Below are 23,290 nucleotides of genomic sequence, written 5' to 3' on the forward strand. Positions count from 1 at the left end.
ACAGACATAGTTATTACGGTTCTTTTAGTAAATGTTCAATAACTCTTAAGAACCTGACCAACGGTACATATGTAATGCCTGTTTCTCCAGATTTTATGCGTCTTTGAGTCAGAGGAATCTCGTTAACTCTAACACAGATGTCTGGGTCTTGCTCCCATTTTCCATACCAAACCTCCACCCCCTGTGTACCAAGTCTTGTATTTCTGGGAGTCTCCAGAAGGTGTCTCCATGTGCTCTCAGTCCTGCTGGCAATTCCTCTGCCCATTGAGCCCAGTACTTCCTCCAGACCCTCTAAGCTGTGCAGGAGTGAAGCACAAGAGATTGATTCACCTGCTCAGGTGGGATGTTAAAACAGTGTTTCTTGGATCTGAGTATTTTTTATAAAGCTCAGTGAGAAAACTCTTTGTTTTTACTGACGGCCTTCTACGTGCTCGTGGAAATCCTGCATCTAGATACTTAGACCAGGGTATCAAGAAACTGCTACAGTGCCCCAATCAGACTTACTGCTCCCCTCTGACAACTAAGGTTTCTTGCTGGCTCAAGCTCATCAGCAGATGCCTTCTACCCTTAGGGTGAATTCTTGCCCAGGAAACTCCTCAGCCTCCCACAGCTGGACATGCCCTCACCCCAGCAACGGGAAGGGCATGACTTCTTTCCCCATGATTCCAACCTCCCCTGGGTGTATTGATTTCACTCAGGCCTGTCCCACCGGTTCACAGATGTGCTCAGACAGGCCTGAAAACCTGTGATAGACCCCAGATAAACCAGTGTAGCAATCCCTCTACTCTGCTACTTTAATACCTGCAAACTCAGATGCTTGACTCATATGGGAGCCCAAGCCACCTGTACACCCAACTCTGAGTGTGTTCTAAATCTAGCATAAGAATGTTAAGATCCCATTCTTTTTTTTTTTTTTTTTAATGCTATTCTTGTCTGCTTACATTCTTTTTATTTATGTATGTATGTATGGCTGTGTTGGGTCTTCGTTTCTGTGCGAGGGCTTTCTCTAGTTGTGGCAAGCGGGGGCCACTCTTCATCGCGGCGGGCGGGCCTCTCACTATCGTGGCCTCTCGTTGCCGAGCACAGGCTCCAGACGCGCAGGCTCAGTAATTGTGGCGCACGGGCCGAGTTGCTCCGCGGCATGTGGGATCTTCCCAGACCAGGGCTCGAACCCGTGTCCTCTGCATTGGCAGGCAGATTCTCAACCACTGCGCCACCAGGGAAGCCCCCCATTCTTTTTTAAAAAGATTTCTTCAATGTTCTGTGTGAGAATAAATTATCTCTTTAGATGTCAATACATCTACATCTAAGATTTTGAAAGGGAGAAAGTGCCATCTATTTTATGCTCTGGCTAGAGGGATGAAAATAATCAATTTTGGTTCATCTTCTTCAGAATACAGGTGATTTTTGTTTGTTTGTTTTTCATTTATTTTATTCAAGTATAGTTGATTTACAATGTTGTGTTAATTTCTGCTGTACAGCAAAGTGATTCAGTTACACACACACACACATACATATATATATATATATATATATATATATATATATATATATATATATATATATATATATATATATACACATTCTTTTTCATCAGAAAAAAGTAATTTTTTCAGAGTGTTTTGGTGCATAAATATCTGGAACAAAGAAAGAGAAATAAAGCAATAATTAAAATTGCAATCACATCCTTTGCTGAACCACTCGATGGCCTGAGATGTTGAGTTCAAATAGCAAATTCCTCCACCTGCTGGTATAAGCTTGGCTCTGCAGTTCTCACACCTAAATCTCAAAAATATAAAATGATGATTTGTCATGAAAATTATGGGTGGAGTGAAACTTCATGCATTCATCTGAAACTGGAAATGTACTGTGATCCCATGACTAATATGCTACGATTCAAGGGGGTGGAGGAAGAAATAGCACTTCCAAGAAGAAAGAAAAACAGCTGTTGTAATTTGGCTTCAAGACGAATACAAGATGCTCTTTCCTTCCTGTGAACTGAGCACTTAAGTTCTGGGCTAACTGTTTTTTCCTTCAGCATATTCTGCCTTGTATTTTCATGTGAGTGTGGTGCCTTAACCTAGTTTAAAAGTTCTTAGTAAGGCAGAGACCATGGCCTGTATTTTTTGTACCATTAACAGTGAGCACAGTTCCTTGCATACAATGGGTGCTCATTCAATGATTGATTTGTTGACTTTCCAAGTTGGTCCATTCTTCCAGTTCCTTCTTTCACCAGGAACATGACCAAAGGGGAGTCCTCTATAGTCATTGTTGTAAAATGACCACTCCCACAATATACTTAAGTATAAAGGGGAGAGGGGAGGCAGATAAAGAGAGGGAGTGAGTTCCCAGGAAACCAGGGACTGGGGAAACAGTGTGTCTGGCTACTCTGTCGTCAGTTTGGTTCACTGATGTATCCCAAGTGCCCAGCAAAAGGCTGGACACACAGTAGTTTCTTAACAAATATTTTTTAAATAAATCAATAAATTTAAACATTGAATTTGAAAAACAGAGATAGGCTATGCTATGTGAAACTATGCTGAATGAACTCTAGTCCAAACAACAAGAAATGCAAAAAGAAAAGCCCGACATTTGTGCATGAGATCAGCTTTTAATACATCATCCAGACTCCCAGGCTCCATCCTTGAAAAAATTAAATGAAAAGGAAGCTATTTTTTTCTCTGTAATATGTTTTAAGCTGATAAATGTTACCCCTCAAATCCAAGTATCCTATTGGTTAGAGCTTTAAAGATGGATGATTAACAGCTCAGAGAAGTTAAAGTGTTTGCATCTGAGAACGTGGTGATTGTGATTCCTTCAGTTTACTCCTTAAGAGAACAAAATTCTAAAGAACAGTAATATTTGTATGGCAGCTATATGTTTTATAGGTAATCCCTGCAGTAAATCTATTACGCACAAAGAACAAGTCAAAATGTGGACCAACTATGGTCAGCACGACAAAGGCCCTGAGCCAAGGTGGCAGGGGAGCATGTTGCATCCTGATTATCTGCTGAAACCCTAGGCTTAGCACACTTCTCGCTTCCCTTCCTCTGTCAGGATTTGTTCATATCTCTTTGCAAAACTTTCCCAGAATTTATCTCCTATAAATGTTATTCATTCCCATAACAAGGTGAAAACTTTTTCTGAAACATGAGTCTTGTTGCATTAGTAATAATACCAGAGGGTAAAGCAGATACAAACAGTACGAAAACTCAGGTATGTACGAAATACAGCTTTCTATTTTATACATAATTTGAATTTCTATTGGAACACTCATTCCTCCAGGAAAGGGAAAAATGTGATCTCACTTAATTGCTTAATTGGCCCATTCACTCCAAGCACCAGTGACAGGGGATTGGGTGTGGGAAGCCCAGGCCTTGACAAGTCTCCCCCTGGGTATTTTCTGAGTCAGCCTTCGGCATCTGGTCTTCACCCAAGGGCTGCCCCACGCCTCCCTGGGGATGGGGAGTCTCTGTGACCGTGTCTAAGCCCTGACTACTGAGGGCCTTCTCCCTGAGCTCCTGCTACTTCCCCTGGATCTTCCAAACAAGCAGGGCCACACCCCAGGCTGCTCCCTGGGGTTTCTGCTGCCTCCCCAGGGAGGCAGGCTCCCTCCAGGCTCCTTGCTCCCAGATCAGTGACATCTCTACTCCCCTCACACCCACTGTGATATCTTCTCACTCCTGTGAGTCTTCTCAGACCCTTGGCTCTCATTCAGTGTGTCTCCCAAATGTTAACCTAGGCCAGCTACAAACCAGGAAGGCTACGTCCTTCCTCAGCAAGTAGGAGCACAAGCTAGAGTGGCTCCTCAAGGGAGATGGGGAAAAGTAAACCACCAGGAGAATAAGGGAAATGCTGACTAATATTTCAAAAAATAATCCCAACCCAAAAGTTGACATCTTAATATTGCTTTTAACATTTTCTAGCACTTCTCCACTCAGAACTTTTTGGAGTTTAACCATCTTGGGAAGTGAATAGGACAGAGAGCATTACCCTCACTTTGCAGAAGTTGAAATTGAGGCCCTAAGTGATTTGCCAGCATATTTCATAACAGGTGTGAAACATAACAGGGGGAAGTCAGGTTGTTAAACATTGCCAGATTTTCAGGAACTCCCACCGGACCACACCTAACAAACCAAACCACTGTATTAAAAAGCAAATCAGATACGACAGGACCTGAAAGTGCCAGGAACACTCACTTGATCAAGACAAGCCAAATATATTCAGGGAACAAGTGAATGGTCACAGTCACAGCCAGTTATAGAGATGGCAATGCGGTCAGCATGCCGTCTGCAGATCCTAAGGGCACTCAATAGTTTAATAAATCCAGGTTCTCAGTCATCTTACTAAATATTTAAAACAGCAGAGCCTAGGTAGTAACCTTGGTTGACACATTCATACATTAAATATACTCAGTGAAATGTACTTAAATTCACTCATTGGGCACAAAGCGCAGCTCACCTTCCATGCTGCCCATCCCTGGGGTGCCAATGCCCATTTGTGGGGCCGCTTTGGACCTCTGGTATTTCCCTGGATTTCAGAACTGATTAGAAGTACGTCAAAAGGCCAGAGAACAGTATAAAACAAACTAAGGGGACAGGGTAAGCAGGTCAGCTAAGGTGCAGTGAGAAATCATGCTTACTTAACAGATCCCAAACCGGAAAACAATATGCAAATATTTGAAAACCTCTTCAGCCTCTTACCTGTTAAATGATCTTGAGCAAACTACTTAACTTCTCCAAGCCTCGGTTTCTTCATCTACAAAATGGGAAGAAAAATAGAACTTGCCCTACAGAGCTGGTAAGAGGATTAAATGAGGGAGCGCACATTAAGAGCCTAGCCAGAGCCCTTGGAAAATGCTAGCTGCAGATTTGATGAATCTGAAAGTGGTGTGCCAACACGGTAAGCCCTAGTTTGGAATATAGTGGCTGTTAACCTATGTTTGTGGTCTGATATCTTCCTGGTGGTTACCAGAATGGGCCTCATAGACCTCCAACTGCAGGCAGCATAACTGATCAAGGGCCACGGACGTCCTTGCTGGGCTTGTGAAGAGGCCACGCCTCCCCAGGTTGCTCCCAGCAATGGCTAAGAGAGCATGGTGACTTCTCTGACATTGGCTTTGGTGCCAGAACTGCCAGTGGCCTTGCTGGATTTTCCTGGGACTGAGGGCAGTCTGGGATGCTTTCTTCCGTTGTTCCCTCCCTCTCTTCTTCACTGGGGGTCAGACTTGCATCATAGCCTGACACTCTACCAGGCTAACTTGGCTCCTTCCCCATTTTCTTTCCCACAGGCATTTGCCCTAACAAAATCCTTGCATGCTGAATCCTGTCTTGGCATCTGCTTCTCTGAAGACCCAGGCTGACACACTTTCCCAAGTTCTTTTCTGACAGTGGGCAACTTACACTTGTCTTGTGAGGTCTGCACAGTTTGTTCAGCTATTCACAAGGGCCATTTCATCAGAGCAGCCATGAGGAAGCCGCAGCTGAGAAACAGGAATAACAGGGGTCATCGTGGCCAAGGCTGGTGTAAACAGAGGTGAGCAACGTAAGTCTGACACTTTTTCAGGGAACCACAGTTTTGAGTGTTTCTCATCAGGGAGAGGCTGAAGGAAAGGCTTTTAAAGATCGTAATCTTCTTGGTCAAGTAACTTAATCTCTCTGGGCCTCAGTGTCCTAGACCAGTACAGAATGAGCAGATGTTAGATTTCAAAGGGACCTGGGAGACCATAAGCTCTGTGTTTCCCAAACTTCAGTTACATTTCTACACTTTTAGGCCAACCCACGTGCCACCCAAATGCTAATTTTTCTTTAAGTAAATTCACTTTAACTTAAAATTTAAAAAGCGAAGTTTATGTCAGAGTGTTAACTGGAGAAGTATCACTTACCATAAATGGAAGACAACGTTATTAAATTCTTGTTAGATGCTAAAACCTGAAGAAGGTGTAGAGCCTGGACCTGCTTTCTGTTAAAAATATAGATTAACAAGTGTTAAAGACCTGCTAACACCAAATACTTTCTAGAAAGACTGGAAGAGAAGTGAAAAGACTACCTGACAATGTGATTCATTGTCATGCAAGACTAGATCTATGACACACTCCTAAGTCACCTAAGTCACTCCTTTCACATGGGCTTGGATGATCCCTCCCCTCATGCTGTAGTTTGGACATTCTACCATTCACAGTTTTTCCACTTTGAGGGATGTGCAACTCAGGGGTGCAGGTTTACTAACTGGCTACAGAATCAAGCCAATAGTGTGTTTATTAGTTCATCATTATCCTGGGTTTCCAACAAGAACTTAGTCCATCTAAGTAGATAGGGGGGCTAGGATCCACCTATTTGGAACTTTCTTAAACAAAACTAAGAAGCAGCAAGTTTGCCTTTGGTGTCTTCCATCTCTTCTTTTGCACCCCCTAATTCCTCACTCCCCATCCAAGTACCCAGACAATTCTTTTGCCTTTTGCTGCTCAGGTCTCCCTGGGAGTAAGATCTACTCAGACCTAGCTTCCTCTCATCTCACTGCCCCACCCTATTTTCCATCTAACTGTTGAACTATTTCACACCAACCTGTGAATGACCCAAAACTGGCTTAATGGTGTGACCATCCTAGAGGTATTCAAAACTGCTTTTAGAAACATATTTTTTATCATCTAATTTGTCAAGAGACCTGCCCTTTCAGCCTCCCCTCAAACTTTACCATAGAGGCCTGGTTATTTTAAGATCAACTTTTTTTTTTTTTTGCATTTATTTAATTTATTTTTTATATAATTTATTTTTTATTGAAGTATGGTTGATTTACAATATTAGTTTCAGGTGTACAACATAGTGATTCAACATTTTTATAGATTATACTCCATTTAAAGTTATTACAAAAGAATGGCTATAGTCCCTCTGCTGTACAATATATCCTTGTTGCTTTTTTAAAAAAATTTATTTATTTTTGGCTGCGTTGGGTCTTTGTTGCTGTGCGCGGGCTTTCTCTAGTTGAGCTGAGTGGGAGCTACTCTTCATTGTGGTGCGCGGGCTTCTCATTGCAGTGGCTTCTCTTGTTGAGGAGCACGGGCTCTAGGCACTTGTGCTTCAGTAGTTTGGCGTGCGGGCTCAGCAGTTGTGGCTTGCGGGCTCTAGAGCGCAGGCTCAGTAGCTGTGGTGCACGGGCTTAGTTGCTCCGTGGCATGTGGGATCTTCCCGGACCAGGGCTCGAACCCGTGTCCCTGCGTTGGCAGGCAGATTATTAACCACTGTGCCACCAGGGAAGTCCCTCGTTGCTTATTTATTTTATACCTAGCAGTTTGTATATCTTAATGCCCTCCCCCCCTCCTTCTCTCCACTGGTAACCACTAGTTTGTTCTATCTGTAAGATCAACCATTTTGATGCTGCTCTACTCTCACTTTTAATTCAGGGTATTTCTGGCCTCATCCAGATGGCCAGACCCTCATCCTTGTGTCTCCTAAATGCTTTCCCATGCAGGTCATCAGTACTACAGGCACTGCATATTGTAACTCAGTCCTGGCTCTGCCCCAAAGGCCTAGAGTCTGAAGCCCTGACATTGGGAGGACAAGGGGTCTGGTTATTTTGCCAGACCTATGAGATCTGAAGTCTTATTTTTATGGTGAGAGCTGCATTTAGCCTGAGTCAAATAATACCCCCCCCCCACATCAACTCAAAATAATCAGCTTTGGTTTATTATTAACAGTAAAGTCCATTAATAAGTTGCACTAAGATTTTTGGGGGGAAATTCAATTCTGGCAATGGACTGTTTCTAAAATAATAGATTAATACCACATCTTATTGAAAAAGAAAAAGCCTCTGACATCCTAAAATACCATGTGTTTGCCTTTGACAATGTTTAAACACACACACACACACACACACACACACGCACACACACACAAATAAACACCACCAACACTGGAGGTGAATGGTGCAAAGATCAGCCTGTACTGCAGAGTAACACAGACTGCTTTGTTTCCTGTAAACAAGGCAACCAGCCCAGTGAGTTATCCCTTCATTTTACAGGACACACCTTTCTCTTTTCTCCTCCCTCCACCCCGCCTTCGGTTAAACAAGAGGCCGAAGGTAAAAGCCCCTGCCACCTAATCAGCCTGAAGGTCCAACTCAGGACTTCTGATTCTCACTAACTTGTCTGTACAGACGAGCAGGATGCTTTGACAGGGCAAGCATGAGTCTAGGAGTCAAGAAGCCCGAATTCCTGACTCCTCAAAAACTAAATGAAAGCAAAGGGGGTGCCCTGGGTTTCTTTTCTGATCCAAGATCGGGGGATGTCAAGGACTGACAGGGACATGGGACAACCGAAGTAAAAGAGTGCTGACCCTCCAGGATCCCTTCCGAAGCTTGTGGTAGAACCCATTCCAGGTGAGAAATAATAGCATAGCAAATAAACCTCTGTAAAAAAAAAGTTTGCCAGCAACCTGCTGTTACCTGAAAACTGGGTTCGCCTCTTGGTGGGTGTCGAGCCAAAAGACACAACCAAGCCAAAGATCGGGAGAAGGAAGAATTTATTACTTGCAGCAAGTAAGGAGAACACACGGAAACCTTCCCAAAGCAGAGTCTCCCTGAACAGCAAAACTGGGAAGTTTTAAGCTAAGGGTACATGCATATTCATGAAACGGCTTGAGCAAAGGAGAACTCAGCAAAGAATTGGGGCAAAGGTAGACAGAGGCCAAGCTTTAGTTGACTTAAGTCATGAGGGTCAACATCATCATTCCACCCTCCGCCTGGGTGGGGGGTCTTAGTTCCTGCAGACCTCAAAGATGGGTATCAGATTGCTATGTATATCCCTTGGGGAGTAACTAGGGCTCTGTTTTATCACTGAACTATTATTTCTTGACTGCTTTTCCTTTGTTCCTGCATTCCCTTACTTCCCTTAAGATCATTAATTACTGAGACCTCCTCAAGGACAAGCACTGTGGCCAGGCTTAGACCACAACATGGCTTAGGCCAAAAATGCCTTCTCTTAGGTCAAGAAAGCCATGCAGGTGGTTCTCCCCTCTCCAGGGACCTTCCCCCCCCCCCCCCCGCCCCCCATCTGCTTACAACGCTTTCACACCAGACATCCTCCTTCTACCCAAGACTCTAGAGCGGGGAGGCAGGACAAATTCCCTCCTCTACTCACCCCCCAGCCCCATTCCCCAGATCCGGAAGGAGGCCTCAGAGTGTCCACGTGAGTCACCAAAGGGCCCACCTTCAACTGCCAAGAGGATTCAGCCCAGGTCCCTGGCCGCCAGCCCCCCACCTCCACCCCAACCGGGCCTATCGGGTGCGCAGAGGTCGCGACAGGCGCGCTCCCACCGCCCTACGCGCCCTGCCCGGCCCAGAGCCCCAGGCAGGAGCCGGGCCTTCCCTCCGCCTCCCGAGAGGGCGGGCTGCAACCCCGGGCGGCGCCGCACCGAGGGGCGGACCCCAGACTTTCCTCCGACTCAAAAGCGGCGAGAGGCGCAGGGCGACTCCGCCCCTGTCCTGCCGCCGGGCGTTTGGAGCCGCACGTCCTGCTCGCCGCCGCCATGGCCAAGCCCCTGACCGACCAGGAGAAGCGGCGGCAGATCAGCATCCGCGGCATCGTGGGCGTGGAGAACGTGGCCGAGCTGAAGAAGGGCTTCAACCGGCATCTGCACTTCACGCTGGTCAAGGACCGCAATGTGGCCACCCCCCGCGACTACTTCTTCGCGCTGGCGCACACGGTGCGCGACCACCTGGTGGGGCGCTGGATCCGCACGCAGCAGCACTACTACGAGACGTGCCCCAAGGTACGCGCCCGGGCGCGGGGAGGCGGGAGGGGGGCTCCTCGCCGCCCCTCGCCGGGTCGTGCCCTTCCGGGGCCGCGCGAGTCCAGCAGCCTGGCGCCGGGGCGGTGTCCGCGGCGGGGTGGGCGGAGCCCCCGGAGTGACCTCTCCTCACGCCGTTCTTGCCCCCCGCGAAGTCCGGGGTAGAGCGTCTGGGCGGCGGGTGGGCAGCCCAAGGGACAGATCCGGCCCTCCGCCAACACCCCGTTCACATCTCGTGGGCCTCACTGCGCTTCCTGCCCCTGGGGACCGCCTGGAGCCGACGCCCAGGCCTCCCTCGCCTGTCCACTTGCTTCACAAACTTTTTTGGAGCATCTCCTCTCGGCGTTTACTCTGAGATATCGGCCGGCTCCTCTCTGTATGCCAGGCACAGTTCTCGGCCCCAGGCAGTCGACCCAGAACAAAACGGATGAGAACCCTGCCTCGGGGAAGCTGAATGTTTAGGGAGAGAGACAAATGGCAAAGGTCCTCAAACGGTAATAAGAATTAAGGGGGGGGTAGGTAGGGAAGAGTGGGAAGAAGGTGCTTCACAGCCCACAGAACTTTTGGAGGACTAGATGGGGGTTTCGTGGGAGACCCGGGCTTGTCGTAGGTACTGCCGGAGTGTGGTGAAGGGGGAGGGGTAGAGGTCCCACCCCATGGTCAGAGCTCTGAGCGCCCCCCGCCCCTCGCCCAACACGCAGTTCCTAGGAGTGGGGTGTGGAGCTTCTGGACTTCCTTGATTCCTGCGGACTGGAGGCCGAGGGCCAGGCCACCCGGGAACTGCTGAGGGCTGCTGTTCACAGACCACCACTACCCGGTGCGCGGGGGCTGGAGCGGACGCCGCTGGGCGCACGGAGGAACACTATTTCCACCTGGCCAATCTGGGAAGGCGGGGTGGGGAGGACTGAGTAGGACTTGGCAGCCAGACGGATTGTGTTGTGTAGAGTGCGGGTGAGCGAGCAGCTCTGGCAGCAGCAGTGAGGATGGTTGTGAGTCTTGAGAGAGGAAACTGGAAACGCTGGTTGGAGGCATATTGGAAAGGGTGAATGATGGGAATACCCTGGAGGTAGTGGGAAATACACATAAACATTTATTAGGAATTGTTTTAATAGGTAAAGCATGAAAAAGAATAGCCCATATTCCAAGTGCTTAAAGAACCCCTAAGCAAAACAGTCCTCAGAGTAAGGAATTGCAGCTGTAACAAAGCTTTCAAATGGAAAGTAACTTCCCCACCCCTGAGGCTTAGGCCTCTACCCAAAGCTAGCAACTGCTAAACTATATCCTTAGAAAACAGTTTATGTATACATATATTTACCGTAATTTTTATTTGCTTAGAGGGGACTGCACCTTACATTAAAAATTATTATTTAAGTTTTTAAGCTGGAGAGTGAGATGATGAGTCATATTTTACAACCTGCCCCCCTCCCCTCCCCTCCCCACACACTTCCAAAGCATTTAGTGCCATAGAACACAGTCGCCTTGTACGTTTCTCCTCCAGTGACTTATCTGGTACTTTATGGTTTTCTTGTTCTCTTGTTAGTTTCTGCACTGGGCAAGCATTTCTTACTTACGCAGGTATAAGCCAGGTATTCTGATAGTGATACAAGTGAACAAGATCCATTCCACACATGTTCATAAAGTGTCTACTCTGTGACAGTCATTCATATAACAGAAGGTCCCTGCCCTCAGCATAGAGTGGAGCCAGTAGGTGTGTCCAATCTTCTCTCCCACCTCCCCTGCTTTCTAGTAACTGCAGATGAATCCCAAATCTGGATCTCTAGTCTCAGTTCCTTTTCTGGCTCCATCCCTTCATTTGTAAGTGCTTGGTAAACATACCTAGATCTCCCCTTATTCCCTTAAACTCAGCATGTTAAAAACTCAAATCATCATCCCTCCCAATCCTGCCCTCCCTTCTGTGTTTCTAATGTTAATGGCATTGTCATCCTGACAGTCACCCAGACACAAAACTTTAGTTTCGCCTTTGATTTCCTCCTGTATTCCCCATTCAACAAGTTGCCAAATTCTGTTGATTTCTGCAGTTTGCCTTGAAAATACCCACTCTGCTCCGTTCTCACTTCTCTGCCTAACTGAGGCCCTGGCTTCTGGTCTTCGATGAAGTAGATTTCTAAGTGTTTACCTTGCTTCCCAGAAATGGTTAAACTGGCAGCATGCAGCTGAATATGGCTAGCAGACTTATTTTATTTGGTCGGTTAGACATCTTTAAGCAGTTTTATTTTCCGTACCTTCAGGCAGGACACTCCAGTTCTTGACCCAGTACTCCTCATTGTTTTTTGTGACTGCCTTTACACACGTATTTTCTCTGCCTGGCTCCTGAAGGCATTTGAGTTTGCAATCCCAGCTCATTCTATGCATTATAGTCTGATTAAACCTCTTAAAGAGATCCATCTTGCCCTCTGCTCAGATCTATATCACTGTCAGTATTGCCTGCCACAGTCCTTAAGCACTGAAGGCCCTTCTCAGCCCAGGCGAGCCTGTCCCTCCCGTCTTATCTCCCATTACCCTCCCTCCCATTACCTTGCTCTCCCACCAAACCAATTTGCCGTCCCCATCCATGCCCTGTTCTCCCCACTTCCGGGCCTCTGCCCACACTGCACCCTTCACCCGGGATGCCCTCCCCACCACGTGGGGCTCTGCTCGACTCTTGCCTGCCCTGCAAGTCTCAGTTGTGTTGCCGCCTATTCTATCCACCTAGAAATTAATACTAGGAACAAATTAAAAGTATTTTTTAAATATTGCTTACTGTTATGTCTTCTTTATTTTATCTATACAAGCCTTTTGAAAATTTCTAATTTTTGTAAAATATACATAAGATATTAGTAATAGTAGTGCATGCATGTAATCTATAAGCTATATTGGAGATGCTCAAATATTTTACTACCAGAAGTATGTTTTAAATGTTTAGGGACCACTAACTAAGAGGATGAGGGAGATCAATTTTTTAAGGTCTTTTTTACCCCCAAATATAAGGTGCAAGCCCCCCCAAAAAATTTATTTATGGGAAAATAGGAAATCACCTTAAATTTATGTCCTTGGAAAATCTGTCATGTAACAAGATGCTATCAACTACTTTATTTTAAGCAGCAACATTTTTTTAGGAAGACCTTGACTTGTCTTAAAAACTCTTAAGTCCATGCTAATTTAGAATCCTTAAAAGGGAGACAAAGAAATTTAACACAGATGTTGTCATTATTCCTGGGACTATGACCTCACAATTGCAAGTGTTGGATATATATACTGTATTTATAACCAAGCTTTTTATAGATCACTAAAAAGTAAAAAGCGAATCATGAAAATGCACACAGGGAAGAATGAAAAAAACTGCCCTGGTGTTATGTAAATGGATATTTGTGGCTTGAGATGCTCTTTTTTCTGATGCATTGGCACAAGGGCGCCAGCCTTGGGGGTGAGTGACGCCTTGCACCTCTTTGGCCTGAGTCTGCCCCAGGAAAGATACCTTTTCCCAGCTCACAGAAAGGCATCTAACAAACTAATGAGGGCCCTAATGACAGCATTATAGATATTCAAACAACTTGGATAAAAATAATGATGACGTGCTCTGGAAAATAGTGTTTGATAACATGTTGACTATCCGTGGGAAGACTTGGAATTCAATTGTTTCATAAAATGAAAGTAGGGAAAAGTAAGATTTCTGAATTGACATTTTCATATAATATTTTAAGTATATATGTGTAACTAATGAGTTAAATATAATAGGCATTTCTTCTTTTTTTATTTTTATAATAGGCATTTCTTATATTGAACTATATTCATTTTTTTTTTTTTAGTACTTCCTGGTTGAACAAATCCTTTTCTTTGGGGTTATTCCTATTGAGAAATGGGGAAGTCCCTAAAATTTGAGGTGACTTTATATTGATATTGATGCATTTACAGATTTTTATTGTTTTGTTTTGTGTTTGGTGAAAAAGAAAAGAGGAACTGATACAGAGAGTAAGATATTTTATAAGAGGGTGATGAAGTTACTGACCCTTTTTTTTTCTTGACTAGTAAACTGTGCTTGTATTTTAAAGGGTTTTAGGTAAGTCTGAGCTTTGCACCTTTCGCTTTCAACTCTGATAGTATTGATATTTACTTGGCTTTTACTATGTCAAAGGCAAACAGTTTCTAAGCTGATAGAGAAATGTCCTATTTCACCAAGAACAAACACCAATAAACCTGAGGCAGTCTTTTGTTATACAGAAGCAACTATTGCCAGTTCATAGACTTTCTAGGATAATTTTAATTCTAAAATATTTAATTATAATATTACTTGCAGTAACAGTTAAGGAGGAATACTTTGTAGCCATTGGGTGTATCTTGAAGGAGTTAATCTCTGTGTTTCTTGGATGACTTGAGGTGCTCACGGCCAACCCCACCTGACCCTCATCCTATAAATGTTTTACAGATGAATGATGAGCTATGTCAGTCTGACTTCCGTTTACCCCAAACATATGTTTTTTCATGAGGCTCAGGAACAGGAAGAAAAAACCCACAAAACATTGAATCTAATGAGTCGGATGAGTTTGCTTTTTTTCCCCTCCCTGGGGGTAAAAGATATATTTTTTTTAAGTGTTACCAAAACCAGGATATGAAATGGTTTTTCCAAAGCCAGTTATCAGTAGTGCTTTTCTTTAGCCCTTCATGCATCTATAGGAGTCTCATTTGAACCTGAGTTAAAGTAGTCCTGCCTGTTTGTTTCTTATTCGTGACCTTGTGTGTTTTTTTTTGTTTTTTTTTTAAAACATCTTTATTGAAGTATAATTGCTTCACAATGGTGTGTTAGTTTCTGCTTTATAACAAAGTGAATCAGCTATACATATACATATATCCCCATATCTCCTCCCTCCGGCATCTCCCTCCCTCCCACCCTCCCCATGCCACCCTCCCAGGTGGTCACAAAGCACCGAGCTGATCTCCCTGTGCTATGTGGCTGCTTCCCACTAGCTATCTATTTTACGTTTGGTAGTGTCTATATGTCCATGCCACTCTCTCACCCTGTCACATCTCAACTCTCCCCCTCCCCATATCCTCAAGTCCATTCTTTAGTAGGTCTGTGTCTTTATTCCCATCTTGCCACTAGGTTCTTCATGACCTTTTTTTTTTTCCTTAGATTCCATATATATGTGTTAGCATACTGTATTTGTTTTTCTCTTTCTGACTTACTTCACTCTGTATGACAGACTCTAACTCCATCCACCTCATTACAAATACCTCCATTTCATTTCTTTTTATGGCTGAGTAATATTCCATTGTATATATGTGCCACATCTTCTTTATCCATTCATCCGATGATGGACACTTAGGTTGCTTCCATGTCCTGGCTATTGTAAATAGAGCTGCAATGAACATTTTGGTACATGACTCTTTCTGAATTATGGTTTTCTCAGGGTATATGCCCAGTAGTGGGATTGCTGGGTCGTATGGTACTTCTATTTTTAGTTTTTTAAGGAACCTCCATACTGTTCTCCATAGTGGCTGTATCAATTTACATTCCCACCAACAGTGCAAGAGCGTTCCCTTTTCTCCACACCCTCTCCAGCATTTATTGTTTGTAGATTTTTTGATGATGGCCATTCTGACCGGTGTGAGATGATACCTCATTGTAGTTTTGATTTGCATTTCTCTAATGATTAATGATGTTGAGCATTCTTTCATGTGTCTGTTGGCCATCTGTATATCTTCTTTGGAGAAATGTCTGTTTAGGTCATCTGCCCATTTTTGGATTGGGTTGTTTGTTTTTTTGGTATTGAGCTGCATGAGCTGCTTGTAAATCTTGGAGATTAATCCTTTGTCAGTTGCTTCATTTGCAAATATTTTCTCCCATTCTGATGGTTGTCTTTTTGTCTTGTTTATGGTTTCCTTTGCTGTGCAAAAGCTTTTAAGTTTCATTAGGTCCCATTTGTTTATTTGTGTTTTTATTTCCATTTCTCTAGGAGCTGGGTCAAAAAGGATCTTGCTGTGATGTATGTCATAGAGTGTTCTGCCTATGTTTTCCTCTAAGAGTTTGATAGTGTCTGGCTTTACACTTAGGTCTTTAATCCATTTTGAGTTTATTTTTGTGTATGGTGTCAGGGAGTGTTCTAATTTCATACTTTTACATGTACCTGTCCAGTTTTCCCAGCACCACTTATTGAAGAGGCTGTCTTTTCTCCAGTGTATATTCTTGCCTCCTTTATCAAAGATAAGGTGACCATATGTGCGTGGGTTTATCTCTGGGCTTTCTATCCTGTTCCATTGATCTATATTTCTGTTTTTGTGCCAGTACCAAACTGTCTTGATTACTGTAGCTTTGTAATATAGTCTGAAGTCAGGGAGCCTGATTCCTCCAGCTCCATTTTTCGTTCTCAAGATTGCTTTGGCTATTCGGGGTCTTTTGTATCTCCATACAAATTGTGAAATTTTTTGTTCTAGTTCTGTGAAAAATGCCAGTGGTAGTTTGATAGGGATTGCATTGAATCTGTAGATTGCTTTGGGTAGTAGAGTCATTTTCACAATGTTGATTCTTCCAATCCAAGAACATGGTATATCTCTCCATCTATTTGTATCATCTTTAATTTCTTTCATCAGTGTCCTATAATTTTCTGCATACAGGTCTTTTGTCTCCTTAGGTAGGTTTATTCCTAGATATTTTATTCTTTTTGTTGCAATGGTAAACGGGAGTGTTTTCTTAATTTCACTTTCAGATTTTTCATCATGAGTGTATAGGAATGCAAGAGATTTCTGTGCATTAATTTTGTATCCTGCTACTTTACCAAATTCATTGATTAGCTCTAGTAGTTTTCTGGTAGCAGTTTTAGGATTCTCTATGTATAGTATCATGTCATCTGCAAACAGTGACAGCTTTACTTCTTCTTTTCCGATTTGGATTCCTTTTATTTCTTTTTCTTCTCTGATTGCTGTGGCTAACACTTCCAAAACTATGTTGAATAATAGTGGTGAGAGTGGGCAACCTTGTCTTGTTCCTGATCTTAGTGGAAATGGTTTCAGTTTTTCACCATTGAGGACAATGTTGGCTGTGGGTTTGTCATATATGGACTTTATTATGTTGAGGAAAGTTCCCTCTCTGCCTACTTTCTGCAGGGCTTTTATCATAAATGGGTGTTGAATTTTGTTGAAAGCTTTCTCTGCATCTATTGAGATGATCATATGGTTTTTCTCCTTCAATTTGTTAATATGATGTATCACGTTGATTGATTTGCGTATATTGAAGAATCCTTGCATTCCTGGGATAAACCCCACTTGATCATGGTGTATGATCCTTTTAATGTGCTGTTGGATTCTGTTTGCTAGTATTTTGTTGAGGATTTTTGCATCTATGTTCATCAGTGATATTGGCCTGTAGTTTTCTTTCTTTGTGACATCTTTGTCTGGTTTTGGTATCAGGGTGATGGTGGCCTCATAGAATGAGTTGGGGAGTGTTCCTCCCTCTGCAATATTTTGGAAGAGTTTGAGAAGGATAGGTGTTAGCTCTTCTCTAAATGTTTGATAGAATTCGCCTGTGAAGCCATCTGGTCCTGGGCTTTTGTTTGTTGGAAGATTTTTAATCACAGTTTCAATTTCAGTGCTTGTGATTGGTCTGTTCATATTTTCTATTTCTTCCTGGTTCAGTCTCGGTAGGTTGTGCATTTCTAAGAATCTGTCCATTTCTTCCAGGTTGTCCATTTTATTGGCATAGAGTTGCTTGTAGTAATCTCTCATGATCGTTTGTATTTCTGCAGTGTCAGTGGTTACTTCTCCTTTTTCATTTCTAATTCTATTGATTTGAGTCTTCTCCCTTTTTCTCTTGATGAGTCTGGCTAATGGTTTATCAATTTTGTTTATCTTCTCGAAGAACCAGCTTTTAGTTTCATTGATTTTTGCTATTGTTTCCTTCATTTCTTTTTCATTTATTTCTGATCTGATCTTTATGATTTCTTTCCTTCTGCTAGCTTTGGGGTTTTTTTGCTCTTCTTTCTCTAATTGCTTTAGGTGCAAATTTAGGTTGTTTATTCGAGATGTTTCCTGTTTCTTGAGGTAGGCTTGTATTGCTATAAACTTCCCTCTTAGCACTGCTTTTGCTGCATCCCATAGGTTTTGGGTCGTCGTATCTCCATTGTCATTTGTTTCTAGGTATTTTTTGATTTCCCCTTTGATTTCTTCAGTGATCACTTCGTTATTAAGTAGTGTATTGTGTAGCCTCCATGTGTTTGTCTTTTTTACCAATCTTTTCCTGTAATTGATATCTAGTCTCATAGCGTTGTGGTCAGAAAAGATACTTGATACGATTTCAATTTTCTTAAATTTACCAAGGCTTGATTTGTGACCCAAGATATGATCTATCCTGGAGAATGTTCCATGAGCACTTGAGAAAAATGTGTATTCTGTTGTTTTTGGGTGGAATGTCCTATAAATATCAATTAAGTCCATCTTGTTTAATGTATCATTTAAAGCTTGTATTTCTTTATTTATTTTCATTTTGGATGATCTGTCCATTGGTGAAAGTGGGGTGTTAAAGTCCCCTACTATGATTGTGTTGCTGTCGATTTCCCCATTCTTGGCTGTTAGTATTTGCCTTATGTATTGAGGTGCTCCTATGTTGGGTGCATAAATATTTACAATTGTTATAGCTTCCTCTTGGATCGATCCCTTGATCATTATATTATAAGTGTCCTTCTTTGTCTCTTGTAATAGTCTTTATTTTAAAGTCTATTTTGTCTGATATGAGAATTGCTACTCCAGCTTTCTTTTGATTTCCATTTGCATGGAATATCTTTTTCCAACCCCTCACTTTCAGTCTGTAAGTGTCTCTAGGTCTGAAGTGGGTCTCTTGTAGACAGCATATATATGGGTCTTGTTTTTGTATCCATTCAGCCAGTCTGTGTCTTTTGGTGGGAGCATTTAATCCATTTACATTTAAGGTAATTATCGATATGTATGTTCCTATTCCCATTTTCTTAAATATTTTGGGTTTGTTATTGTAGGTGTTTTCCTTCTCTTGTGTTTCTTGCCTAGAGAAGTTCCTTTAGCATTTGTTGTAAAGCTGGTTTGGTGGTGCTGAACTCTCTCAGCTTTTGCTTGTCTGTAAAGGTTTTAATTTCTCCATCAAATCTGAATGAGATCCTTGCTGGGTAGAGTAACCTTGGTTGTAGGTTTTTCTCCTTCATGACTTTAAGTATATCCTGCCACTCCCTTCTGGCTTGCAGAGTTTCTGCTGAAAGATCAGCTGTTAACCTTATGGGGATTCCCTTGTGTGTTATTTGTTGTTTTTCCCTTGCTGCTTTTAATATGTTTTCTTTATATTTAATTTTTGATAGTTTGATTAATATGTGTCTTGGCGTGTTTCTCCTTGGATTTATCCTGTATGGGACTCTCTGTGCTTCCAGGACCTGATTAACTATTCCCTTTCCCATATTAGGGAAATTTTCAACTATAAGCTCTTCAAATATTTTCTCAGTCCCTTTCTTTTTCTCTTCTTCTTCTGGGACCCCTATAATTCGAATGTTGGTGCGTTTAATGTTGTCCCAGAGGTCTCTGAGACTGTCCTCAGTTCTTTTCATTCTTTTTTCTTTATTCTGTTCTGCAGCAGTGAATTCCACCATTCTGTCTTCCAGGTCACTTATCCGTTCTTCTGCCTCAGTTATTCTGCTATTGATCCCGTCTAGAGTATTTTTAATTTCATTTATTGTGTTGTTCATCATTGCTTGGTTCCTCTTTAGTTCTTCTACATCCTTGTTAAATGTTTCTTGCATTTTGTCTATTCTATTTCCAAGATTTTGGATCATCTTTACTATCATTATTCTGAATTCTTTTTCAGGTAGACTGCCTATTTCCTCTTCATTTGTTAGGTCTGGTGTGTTTTCACCCTGCTCCTTCACCTGCTGTGTGGTTTTCTGTCTTCTCATTTTGCTTATCTTACTGTGTTTGGGGTCTCCTTTTCACAGGCTGCAGGTTCGTAGTTCCCGTTGTTTTTGGTATCTGTCCCCAGTGGCTAAGGTTGGTTCAGTGGGTTGTGTAGGCTTCCTGGTGGAGGGGACTAGTGCCTGTGTTCTGGTGGATGAGGTTGGATCTTGTCTTTCTGGTGGGCACATCCACGTCTGGTGGTGTGTTTTGGGGTGTCTGTGGCCTTATTATGATTTTAGGCAGCCTCTCTGCTAATGGATGGGGCTGTGTTCCTGTCTTGCTAGTTGTTTGGCATAGGGTGTCCAGCACTGTAGCTTGCTGGTCATTGAGTGAAGCTGGGTCTTGATGTTGAGATGGAGATCTCTGAGAGATTTTTGCCGTTTGGTATTACGTGGAGCTGGGAGGTTTCTTGTGGACCAGTGTCCTGAAGTTGGCTCTCCCACCTCAGAGGCACAGCACTGATGCCTGGCTGGAGCACCAAGAGCCTTTCATCCACACGGCTCAGAATAAAAGGGAGAAAAAAATAGAAAGAAAGAAAAAAAGAGGCTAAAATAAAATAAAATAAAGCTATTATAATAAAAAATAAGAAAAAAAAAATTTTAAGAATAAATGTATTCAGAAAAAAATTTTTTTTAATTTTTAAAAATAGATTTATTAATTTTTTATAGTAAAAAATAAGAAAAAAATTATTAAGAAAAAATTTATTAAGAAAAAAAAATTTAAATTTTTTAAAATAAAAAATATGAAAAAACTTATTAAAAATTTTTTTTTAATTTCTAAAAATAGAAAATACGGAAACATTTATTAGGAAAAAAAAATTTTTTTTAAGTAAAAAAAAAGAAAGAAAAAAAAAAAAACACGGACAGATCTAACCCTAGGACTAATGGTGAAAGCAAAGCTATACAGACAAAAATCTCACCCAGAAGCATACACATATACACTCACAAAAAAAGGAAAAGGGGAAAAATTAATATATCCTGCTCCCAAAGTCCACCTCTTGAATTTGGGATGATTCGTTGTCTATTCAGGTATTCAGCAGATGCAGGCACATCAAGTTGTTTGTGGAGCTTTAATCCGCTGCTTCTGAGGCTGCTGGGAGAGATTTCCCTTTCTCTTCTTTGTTCGTACAGCTCCTGGGGTTCAGCTTTGGATTTGGACCCGCCTCTGCGTGTAGGTCGCCTGAGGGCGTCTTTTCCCCGCCCAGACAGAACGGGGTTAAAGGAGCAGCTGCTTCGGGGGCTCTGGCTCACTCAGGCCGGGGGGAGGGAGGGGTACGGAGGAGGCGGGGCGAGCCTGCGGCGGCAGAGGCGTCGTGACGTTGCACCAGCCCAAGGCGCGCCGTGCGTTCTCCCGGGGAAGTTGTCGCCGGATCACGGGAGCCTGGCTGTGGCGGGCTGCACAGGCTCCCGGGATGGGCGGTGTGGAGAGTGACCTGTGCTCGCACACAGGCTTCTTGGTGGCAGCAGCAGCAGCCTTAGTGTCTCCTGCCCGTCTCTGGGGTCCGCACTGATAACCGCGGCTCGTGCCCGTCTCTGGGGACCACGCTGTTAGCTGCGGCTCGCGCCCGCCTCTGGAGTTCATTTAGGCGGCGCTCTGAATCCCCTCTCCTTGCGCGCCGCGAAACAAAGAGGCAAGAAAAAGTCTGTTGCCTCTTCGGCAGCTGCAGACTTTTTCCCGGACTCCCTCCCGGCTAGCACCGAAGCCCGAGCCTCAGCTCCCAGCCCCCGCCCGCTCCGGCGGCTGAGCAGACAAGCCTCTCGGGCTGGTGAGTGCTACTCGGCACCGATCCTCCGTGCGGGAATCTCTCCGCTTTGCCCTCCGCACCCCTGTGGCTGCGCTCTCCTCCGTGGCTCCGAAGCTTCCCCCCTCTGCCACCCACAGTCTCTGCCCACGAAGGGGCTTCCTAGTGTGTGGAAACCTTTCCTCCTTCACAGCTCCCTCCCACTGGTGCAGGTCCCGTCCCTATTCTTTTGTCCCTGTTATTTCTTTTTTCTTTTGCCCTACCCAAGTACGTGGGGAGTTTCTTGCCTTTTGGGAGGTCTGACGTCTTCTGCCAGCGTTCAGTGGGTGTTCTGTAGGAGCAGTTCCACGTGTAAATGTATTTCTACTGTATCTGTGGGAAGGAAGGTGATCTCCGCGTCTTACTCTTCCGCCATCTTGCCCCTCCTCCCGTGACCTTGTGTTTTTATGTTGACAAGTAAGATTGGCCTCATAGCCGTTAACATGACCTCTCTCTTCTTTGTTTCAGAGGGTTTATTACCTCTCTTTGGAATTTTACATGGGCCGAACATTACAGAACACCATGATCAACCTTGGCCTGCAGAATGCCTGTGACGAGGCCATTTACCAGGTACATTGTCTCCGTATTTCTCTCATTCTCTCCTTTAAATTTCAAGTTCAACTCAGGAACCTTGGGGATATAGCCACCCCCCCCCCAAAAAAATGGTGAAAAATTGCTTCTATAGACATGGCTATTACAAACGATTAGAAATCTAAACTATAGTACTCCTGATCTCTGGGTTAAGAGGAACAAAGCTAGAGAACTAGTTTTGCCTCATGAGAATTTTGTTCTGCAGTCAGTTTTTGACAGCATTACACAACAAATTACATTTTAGAAATCAGCATCTGAACAAGCCTTTAAGAAGTACTTGAGTCCCTGCTCTCAGAATCACAAGCTTTACTTTGGGCTCCTATATACTTTTTTAGAGGGATCAAAGTTTGACTGTTATTTGTATATCAAGGCAATATGTGAAAGTAATAAACTTTTAAAATTCTATTGTCATCCTTTCTCTGTTGCTTAATGAGATGTAAAATACACTTCCTCTTTAAATGAGGAGCCTGAGGTCTTGAACCTAATGCGCTAATTTGTTTGAATGAACTCTTTCTCCTTTGACCTTCAAGTATCTTCATACCAAAAATAGTCCTTAACCTTTCTGATGTAGTTAATAGGAGGAACGTGTATTTGCAAAGATGCACTCTAAATAAGAGACTGTTCAAGTTGCTTTTGTCCTGGCATAAGGTTGTTCTCCTCTCATGTGGCCAGCTGCTTGTCACTAGGGCTGGTTTCCTTTGTGTGGGTTTAGTAGAGCATTTCGTGTGAAAGAACCATTGCATCTCCTCTCTGCTTCCCTTTTCTTTGCTTCCCCTGATATCAGCTGAAAAAAATATACCTCCTTTGCACCATAATCTAACCAGGTGGGATGAAGGGACCCATGTCTCCTTGCTCAAGGTTTACAGCCTACTCTAGACTCACATGTTTAGAATGTTAAAAATCCTGAGCACTAGCATTAGCAGTTGATGTCACAAGGACCCCAGTACTCTAGGCACCAGGGAGCAAATTTGAAAGCCCTTTGAACAATGAACAGAAGCAAATCCATTTTTGAACTCTTAGAAGATTTAGTTATCAGGACTTGTGTCAGAAAGCAACTTTTGATATAAGGGTAGGGATCCAAGCAGGTAACCCCACGGCAACTGGGGCGTCCACTTCAAGCATAGTTACATCTTGTGCGTATGTTTTCAAATGTGTAAATTATGTTTCCATGTAAAATGTCATGGATTGCCTCACTTTCAGATAAGAATGCAGTCATTTCACAACGGACCATTATTAGCCA

General features: G+C 43.3%; 1 protein-coding gene across 1 annotated transcript in view; it reads left to right on the plus strand.

The window, feature by feature from the left end:
* The first annotated feature begins 9,435 nt into the window (after positions 1-9,435).
* PYGL (glycogen phosphorylase L) overlaps positions 9,436-23,290 on the plus strand; it is a 64,577-nt gene continuing 50,722 nt past the window's right edge. Inside the window, exons 1-2 of the mRNA XM_068545536.1 lie at positions 9,436-9,764; positions 21,928-22,029. Of these exons, the coding sequence (XP_068401637.1) occupies positions 9,522-9,764; positions 21,928-22,029 (345 nt within the window). The 5' untranslated portion in view covers positions 9,436-9,521. The remainder of the gene's footprint in view (positions 9,765-21,927; positions 22,030-23,290) is intronic.

The sequence above is a fragment of the Eschrichtius robustus genome, chromosome 1 (genome assembly GCF_028021215.1).
Source record: "Eschrichtius robustus isolate mEscRob2 chromosome 1, mEscRob2.pri, whole genome shotgun sequence".
NCBI lineage: Eukaryota > Metazoa > Chordata > Mammalia > Artiodactyla > Eschrichtiidae > Eschrichtius > Eschrichtius robustus.